The 8,763-nt window shown below is 43.2% G+C and overlaps 2 protein-coding genes across 2 annotated transcripts; both read right to left on the reverse strand.

Moving 5' to 3' along the window:
- Positions 1-292: 292 nt before the first annotated feature.
- Positions 293-2,416, reverse strand: snrpg (small nuclear ribonucleoprotein polypeptide G). The gene is made up of 4 exons (XM_084014886.1): positions 2,275-2,416; positions 2,071-2,093; positions 848-972; positions 293-471 (listed from the first exon to the last, which is right to left on the reverse strand). The coding sequence occupies exons 1-4, from the start codon at positions 2,304-2,306 to the stop codon at positions 421-423; spliced, it is 231 nt and encodes a 76-aa protein (XP_083871012.1). The 5' UTR covers positions 2,307-2,416; the 3' UTR covers positions 293-420.
- A 1,058-nt stretch (positions 2,417-3,474) lies between these two features.
- On the reverse strand, positions 3,475-6,994 carry LOC311017157 (uncharacterized protein). The gene is made up of 2 exons (XM_084015332.1): positions 6,859-6,994; positions 3,475-6,471 (listed from the first exon to the last, which is right to left on the reverse strand). The coding sequence occupies exon 2, from the start codon at positions 6,450-6,452 to the stop codon at positions 4,890-4,892; it is 1,563 nt and encodes a 520-aa protein (XP_083871458.1). The 5' UTR covers positions 6,453-6,471; positions 6,859-6,994; the 3' UTR covers positions 3,475-4,889.
- Between the last annotated feature and the right edge of the window lie 1,769 nt (positions 6,995-8,763).

Genomic DNA, 8,763 nt, shown 5'->3' on the forward strand with positions numbered 1-8,763 from the left:
GTACTGTTGTTTAAGACAAGCAAGAAAGTTGGACTGGGGTCCGTAACAGGACCCTCATTTACTTGCATACAAGTATTCCGAAACGGTTAACGCTTTGGGTTAGTATAATTTTTTATACTAACAAGATTCACTAGTCACTTCACTGGGTTTGTCTACATTACTCCAAGTTGCTGATATACAACAATATTTGTTAAAAATTGAGAAGGCAAAACAAACTTTTGTGCTTGTCTGTTCACTTGGTTTTTAATTTTTAACCCCCACCCACCCAAAGTAAACATAATACACAAAGAAATACAAAGGAAAAAGTGATTTATTCACAAGATTACAAAACTGAAAATATGTCCAAAGCAAACATGAAATCAACGGAGACGAGGAGCTGCTCTTTCAGACAGAACTAAAGGAGCTCAGAGACGTGGACCCTCATACTCTCTCCAAGGCCTCCAACATGATGATGCTGTTTCCCCTGATGACCTGTGGGAAACGAGAACACAACAATCACACCCTTCCTACAGTTTCCTATCAGACAGCACCATTCCCCAGGACCCCCCATTATTTACCCTACATTAGCATCCCCCCCCAAACACACACCCCTCCCTGCACTCCTTAATCCCCACCTCTGAGCTTGTATTGTTCTCCCCTCTGAGCCTCCCACCTCCCTCTTATTTTACGAAAATAGTTCACCGAAATTTGTTTCTGAAAACATTTTATGCAAGAAATAAGCTATGCAGTTGCTGAATCTGTCTTTACGGTCAGTTTAAAAGATTTTCGAGAGCTTGCTGGAGGCAGCGCCGTTTCTCGAAACACGTCTGAATATATTGTATATTTCTGTCACATTAGCGGTACTGACCACCATGCCGATCGTGTTCTGTTGGCCCCCGGGGCCCATCTCCAGGGAGTCGTCCACCACCAGGTTCATGAAGGGGTCGAACCCACGCAGGATGCCCTGCACGTGTCTGCCTCCATTCAGCTTCACTACAGAGGACCAAACACATCCCAGGTGAATCCCAGATGTCCACCTTGCTTATACGTTACCTTCAGCCGAAACTTGCCAGTCCACGTCCAGCCGCGCTGACCACCGTACGGCCCAATAACCCTTATGGACCCGTGGGGACTTTTTTCTCCTTTTCATTTTTACGATCATTTTGGCTGTGTTAATGCATATGGCATACATTTATGCCAAAGGCTGTATTTTCACAGTGAGAATTGTTTTATTTAAATCTGACACTATACAAAAAATAACTCATCAAAATCAATATTTTTGCTAATCATTGACATATCCCAGACTGTGATTGTGTGACGAGTTCGCATTCAGTATACGAAAAATAATTCATGTTTTTTTTTCATAGAAAAAAACAAAAAACATTGACATTATGTACATAAACATTTATTTTATGGCACTTTTTTTGACACAGACATTTTTGTGCTATAAGGGTCAGAGTGTATAGCAGGTTGAAAGGGTCCTTAAGGGTTAAAAAGATCTAATTTCTATGATTGATATATCTATGATATTAAATCACCATTCTCAAAGACATTAAAATAATGTGACTTTTGCAAACAAAGATGCATAGGTCAGGAAAACAACACTGAACCTGGACCTAAGCTTCTGTTTCTAGCTCTGCTGGTTCATTGTGCTGTTGACCCTGAAACAAGCCGTTTCTGTTATTTCTATGAACATAGTTCTCATCCATCTAGCCGGAACCGATCAAGCTGAACAGCAATATGTTGCTTGTGGTGAATTATTAGAAAATATTGTCTGTGACATGAAAAAGCAACATGGCAGAGACGTGAAAATACGTGTTTGTAAATGTATTCTTCATTAATGCAGAGAACAAATTATTTATGTTACAAATGTGTTTCTTCCTATTTGTTTACGCGCCATTTAAAGAGTTGAAGCACATGTTGGATCAGGGTGATATCGTGAATCTTCACATCGTGCATGTAAATATAATAGTTCATGTTACACATGTATACCGGTGGAGGAGGACTGCCATTTTAATGAGCACAACTGGATGTTTTCATGTTAGCTTCCAGCGGGTTTAACGTGAGTATATGAGTGAAAACGTGACTCACGTGAAAGCTTCTTGTCCATGAACCTGGAGAGAGAAAACAGCAAAGATTTAGGTTTCAGCGGCTCAGACAAGGCCACACAGCCCGAGAGCTAGCTAACATTAGCTAACGTTAGCCAGCTCGCGTCATAAACAATGTAGTTGCTGCGCGGGAAACCGAAAACAAAGGACAGAAAACGAGTTGCTTGAAATTAGTTGACCGGCTTACTTCTTCAGCTCGGGTGGATGCGCTTTGCTCATCTTGTCTTTGTTTCCTAGAAGCCGGCGCGGTCGCTCAGACGTTCGTTCTTCTTCTTCTTCTTCTTCTTCTCACAACTACGGAAGGAAAACGTGCGCCGTCCCACCGGAAGTTCACCCCAAACTTCCGCCATGGACTCTTGCTATTTCAGGACAGCGCCACCGTGCGGTCAGAAGGAGACTACTTTACATAAACGTCATTTCCGTCTGTTCTGTGTTAAATATCTCTTTGAATTTTCAGATAACAAACAAAAAGCTATATGACTTCTCAAATGATTGTACAACTGATTAGTAATAAAAAAACAGGTGTAGTGTATATATTTTAAATCTATTTTCTTCTTAGTTTTGTTCATCTATTCCATTGAAATGCAGTACTTTCTGTACAATGTCATGTTTTATGTGAAGAATGTTCAACAAAAACAATCCAATCATACAATTAGGAAAACTAAAGGAAATAAACTTTGTCTACTGCTTATCCTGTATTCAGGGTCGCTGGAGCCGATCCCAGCTGACATGTAGAGACAGACAGGTAACCATTCTATCACAGGGCTGACATGTAGAGACAGACCGGTAACCAGTCTATCACAGGGCTGACATGTAGAGACAGACCGGTAACCAGTCTATCACAGGGCTGACATGTAGAGACAGACCGGTAACCAGTCTATCACAGGGCTGACATGTAGAGACAGACAGGTCCATCCTGCATGTCTTTGGACTGTGGGAGGAAGCCGGAGAGAACCCAAGCTAACACGGGGAGAACATGCAAACTCCACACAGAAGGAACCCGAGCCCAAACCGGGAACCGAACCTGGGACCCTCTCGATGTGAGGCGACAGTGCTACCCACTACACCACCGTGCAGCACAAAAAAACAAAAAAACAATAAATAATCTTCATATGTAGTTTCCATAATTTACAGAAGAATCATTTGTAGAAAAGTGAAGAGGTTTTGAATGTAGATATTGTAGGCAGACGGGGGCGAGACCTCCCACTTTAATGCCTACACATACTTTTGTTCTCCACCACCACTGGCGTTCTGTTGTTGAGACTTTTAAACATGTTAGTAAATAGAAAAAGCTGTGTGATAAACATTTAGCAGAGAAAACAACTTCATAGAAAGAGCTCGGGAACTTAAACGTGGCAAATTCAATATAAAGACGTCAGACAAAATATCTCATGAGAACAGTTTTTATTTCTGTTAATCTAAGAGCCATAAACTCATTTACAAAAGACCTCAAAGTGTGTGGAAGCATCAAACCTATCAAATCATTTTTACACCTTAAGAAAAAAACACAATCCTTGTTCCTTCTCCAAAGCGCACTTATCAAGCTTCACAGACAGACCGAAGGACGCCACAGATTCTGTTAGTGTCGTAATCTCAAATACACGGCGGCTGAAGAGGCTGCATCCAGCCAGCATCACACAGCGTGCATCACAGCCTTCAGTATCAATGTGGAGATGGTTGGAACCTCCAAACATGAAAAGTCTCAAACATGGTCACATTTCATACATTGTGATGTCATTCATATCGTGCAACACCTGAAAATACTTCCCAGGCTTGACCAAAGAACTCAACTTCCATCTCGTGGCTGAACACATACCCTCAAGGAACAATAACTGACAAATGTGGAAGAAAAGCAGAGGTCAGAGCAGAGGTCAAAGCAGAGGTCAGAGCGGCCTAAGCCGAAGCCCTGCAGGTGTCTGCTGTAGAACCAAGACGACTCTGGCGGTGCTTTGGCCAGAAGGGGGCGTTTGTAACAACAGCCTCATTCAGCCCCTAAGACCAAGATGGTCTTCAGTCCCACAGAAGGTCTCGAGGCTGGAACGTCTCCAAGTCCTCGTCTGTACTGGACAGCGGACCTGCTGAACTCCGTTAAAGGAGCATACCAGTGTTTCTGCATGTTTCCCCTTCAGCTCTTACATCCGCTGTTTCAATGTATTTCATTCACATGTGAATGTGAACTTAGAGGCATGCCAGACATGTGGATCCATCACAGTGAACCTGTTGGTTATACGTTGAGACAAAGATGTCAGGCTAACCACCACCTCAGATAACCCACTGACCGCTTAGTTGGTCTAGATCTGTAGAACAGAATCCTTTACACAAAAATATCTATTAAATCTGAAAACGAAGTCTTTCAGTGAGGAAAAGCGACCTGGAGAGGCAGCCCTACATGTTGGAATGAAGCTGGACTTGAGATTGAAGAGTGTTCACACATGCTCCTTCTTTTGCTTTGCCCACATTTGGTTCTGGTTTCACTGGGTTTCAAAACAGACCTGGTTAAGGAAATGTTGCGTATCTGAGACGTTAAACGTTAACTACACGTCACTGTAACGGATCTTAGGCAGGCTGAGTTACACACGGACCTGAACAAGTGGCTGGCTGCCTAGAACGTAAAAACATTTAAAAATGATTTATAGTGAAACATGCAAAAAGCCTGGTATGGCCCTCTAACATCAATTATTTGAACCCTTGTTACGTTGGCATGAATACCACCAAACAAACTTGTTAATCTTTAAGAGAGATGCCATCGCTCTCCAACTCTCCAAGGCATAACGGCGTTGGCTAAGGACGTTCCCCTGGAGGTCAGGCTTTGCCAGCCTGATGTGCGGAGGACTCGCTGATGCGGTCCTCCTCCACTTTCACCCTCAGATGCTCCTGACAGTGTTCTAGGAACAAGTCCAGTGCTGAGAAACCCTGCTGGCAAGGCACACAGTGGTACAGCCTCTGCCTCCTGGAGCCAGGCCACTTACGGGTGTCCATCTCGTCTGTGCACACGCTGCAATGTCTCCTCCTTACCGACGACTGGTGGAGCTCCACATGCTCCTTCAGTCGGGACTGCAGGGAGAAGACCTCGGCACAGGAGGGGCATGGGAACTCCCTCTCCTCCTCCTCTTCTTCAGGCACTTCTCTGCATCTCCCAGGGTCAGCAACCTTGGTCTCTAATCGGCCCACCTTCCGGGGCCGGCCTGGACCAGCCTTGGCAGGCTTGTGTTCTGCTATGCTGGCTGTCACTTCATTTGGTCTATTTTCTGAGAACTCAGTGTCTTTGGTTGTACATCCCACAGGTGGACTCCTGCTTTTGATTGTGTTGAAGCTGGCGGCTGTGTGCTGTCTGTAATGTGCCCTAAGTGACAAATGATGGACAAAGACTTTGCCGCAGACCTGACATGGATACGAGCCTCCTCTCCGACGCTTTCTGGCGACAGGCCTCGGTTCTCCCAGAATACATTTCTCTCTGCTGTGCTTCTCTTTCCTGTGCACGTACAGCTTAGAGGTGCTCCTGAAAACCATATTGCAAGAGCGACAGTCCAGGAGCTTCGTTTTGGATTTTGGCATTTTAATTAAATCTCCATTGTCCTTGGTATTGCTTTCTTTCCTCCCTTCTTCACTCGTACCTTGTGCTCTGCTCTTCAGCTGCTCCTCTGCATGGCTGCTCTGTTCATGGCGTTGCAGGCCGGCCTCTGTGCGGAACATTTTAGAACAGAGGTGGCACACATTGACGGCTCTGCTGCTGGGCCCTGGGGTCAAGTCACCCTCAGAAACTGGCAGAGAATCATCTGGAAGGCGACATGAAGCAACTCTATCTGATAGGGATGGTGGTTCACTACAAGCAGCCTGCTGATGGTGCAGAAGAGCCTGCTTCTGGCTGAAACCTCTCCTACATAGGGCACATGTGTAAGGGCTCCCATCCAGGTGAGACGGGCTCCCCTCCAGGTGAGGCTGGCGGTGAGGAGACTTGTCCTTCAGCCTGCCAGGATCTGAGGTGCGAGTGGTACATGCAGGGCACCGAGAACCCAGCTGGGACTTGCCGGGACAAAGGTCACACGGGGAAGAGTCGTGCTTGCACTTGTGTAGTTGTAAGGACGACCTCAGGGAGAACGCCTGCCCACAGGATGGGCAGCGGTGAGGCTTGGGCAACGTATGCTCCACCTCCTGGTGATGCAGCAGCTTGGCCACATAAGGAAAACTCGAACCACATTCCTGGCACACAAACATGGACGGCTGCTGCCTGTTGTTGGCCGTCTGCTGCTTGCTGTCCGCCCTAGCGATGAAGCTGGCGAGCCGGGACAGCGTGTCCGCCGTCGTCTTGGAGCGGCTGAAGGACTCCGGGGCCCGGGTGGAACTCCAGCTGACTCCATCCATCATCCGTCACCGGGCTGCTCTCCTGGGGGGGGGGGGGGGGGGGGGGCACACACAACACGGTTCAGTCATCCGCTCGGAGGCCAGAGTCCGACAGGGACCCGCAGCTAACGTTCGTTAAAGGGGAGGCGTCGCTAGTTAGCCTGTAGCTCGCTGACGTCATCGACTTGGTAAGGTGAGCTAGGTTACAGTAACATAGTCGCAGAGACGTGCGGTAAATAACACGTGACCAGCCAGAGGGACGTTAGTGATACGTCACCGTGGTGGCAGCGAGGCTACTGACACAGGCTAGCTCCGTGTTTGCTAACGTTAGCTCGTTGCTAGCTTCCCTAACATGTAACACGCAGCCTGCGTTAGCCACAAAGGCTAACCGTAGAGTCTAACATTAGCAAATTAGCACCGTAGCACTCACGCAGAAGCGGGGCCACACGCTTCGTTCCAGCTGCTCGAGTTCGGGCGCGGCAACTTTTGGTTTGGTTGCCGACAACAACACTGACATGGCTGCAAAAGTGAAACCGAAGTTTATGTTACGTTCCTTCTTTGAGTTGTCTTGTCAGCATCACTTCCGGTACGTCACTTGCCATATTTTTACTCGTATTTGTATTATATCGTTTTCAAATCAAATTGAAACGCTATTTATGTAAAGGGCTTGGCCGTATGCTTTAAATAATATTCTTCTATAATAAAAAATAATATACATATACTAAATATATATATATATTTTCATTTTCATGAGTTTCAGGACTTTTATGAGACAAAAGGCTCGTTGGAGATGAACTGCGCCTCGCCTGGAAAAGTAGACGAGAGACGGCGGAGCAGAGGAGCCTAAAAGCTGCACTCCAGTCGGACAGTTTCCATCAGCCTTCGAAAATTTGACAGGAAGTCATAGAAAAAGTTACATCCTGTTAGACCGATCTGTAGGCTATCTGTAGGCTTGTATCGAATCAAGCATGCGCATGCATTTGCCTCGCAAAACAAGGCATTCTGGGAAAAAAACGTCACAAATGCTGTTTTTTGTTGTTGTTGTTTTTTTAATTAAACTTTATTAATAATTATTATACATATCAAAAACTGTCGAGCCAGGGGAAGAGAGAAAATAAATAAAGGTATAAATATACAAAGAGAGAGAAAAGGAAAAAACAATCATATTAATTAAATAAAAACTTATGCAAAATAGAGTTTGTTTTTAAAGCCTTTGGTAATTGAAGTCCATTGATGTCGGTGCTGTATTGATACAATTCCTGCAAAAAAAGTGTAAAATTTGGTTTGCTGTTAGCCCATTTCTTTTTATGTATGTGAAATTTACCTAAATATAAAACAAGTTGTACAAAAAAAATAAAATCATTTTCCATTTTGTTATTTTCAAAGTAAAACAAAATGTCCTTTTCGTGTAGTTTTAGTGAATTTCCAGTTTTGTTTTCAATAAACTTTTGTACATTTAACCAAAACATTTGACAATATAAACAATGAAAAAATAAACGTGTTATAGATTCATCAAACAAACCACAGAAATCACAGGAATACTCAATATCAAGTTTAAATCTTTCTAGTGTTTTTTTTGCTGGATATATTTTATGTATAATTTTGTAAGATACTTCCTTGATCTTGTTATTCAGACAAAATTTATTACTAATCAACCACATTTTTTTCCAATTCACTTCTTTATAAAGAGACTTCCAAAAAAAAATAGCAGAAGGAATAGATACATTTATCAAAAGGTTCCTGATGTATTTATTTGTACATTTGTGAGTTGTGATATCAACATTCCCCAGAAAAATATTGTTTATAGGAGCTGTCCTATAATGATCAGTTGTATAACCAAAAAGAAGTTGCAACACATTCCTGGGGATAGCATTACAGATTACATCATACTCTTTTGACGTAACTTCTATACTAAATTTAGAAATAAATTCTTCAAAAAGTAATAACTGACCATTAGTTTTCATGAGTTGTAAAACTAAAAAAATACCATTATTGATCCAGTTTTTGTTATACAAAGATCTATTTTCATATTGAATACTCCTGTTGTTCCAAATGTAATAGTTTGTAGGTGAAAAATTGTGTTTGTACACCATTTTCCAAGCCAGCAGAGCTTGCTTGTGAAAATTGGCTAACTTCACAGGTAATTTATCAGGGTTATAATCACATTTTAGCAAGAATTTGAGACCTCCAATTGAATTAAAAATGAATTTAGGGAAAGCATTCCAAATATTATCATCTTCATTAATTAATTTTGTTAGCCATTTCATTTTAAAAGTATTATTTAATGTTTAAAAACTTAGGACTTCCAGGCCTCCATTTTGTCTTGTGTCACATA

This window comes from Eutrigla gurnardus (genome assembly GCF_963514095.1).
Source record: "Eutrigla gurnardus genome assembly, chromosome: 8".
Classification (NCBI taxonomy): domain Eukaryota; kingdom Metazoa; phylum Chordata; class Actinopteri; order Perciformes; family Triglidae; genus Eutrigla; species Eutrigla gurnardus.

Coding starts and splice junctions, on each gene's coding strand:
- snrpg (XM_084014886.1), bottom strand. CDS start 2,306: ATGAGCAAAGCGCATCCACCCGAGCTGAAGAA. Junction 973..2,070: donor CATGGACAAGAAGCTTTCAC/GTGAGTCACGTT, acceptor GGTCCTCTGTAG/TGAAGCTGAATGGAGGCAGA. Junction 472..847: donor AGAACACGATCGGCATGGTG/GTCAGTACCGCT, acceptor CGTTTCCCACAG/GTCATCAGGGGAAACAGCAT.
- LOC311017157 (XM_084015332.1), bottom strand. CDS start 6,452: ATGATGGATGGAGTCAGCTGGAGTTCCACCCGGGCCCCGGAGTCCTTC.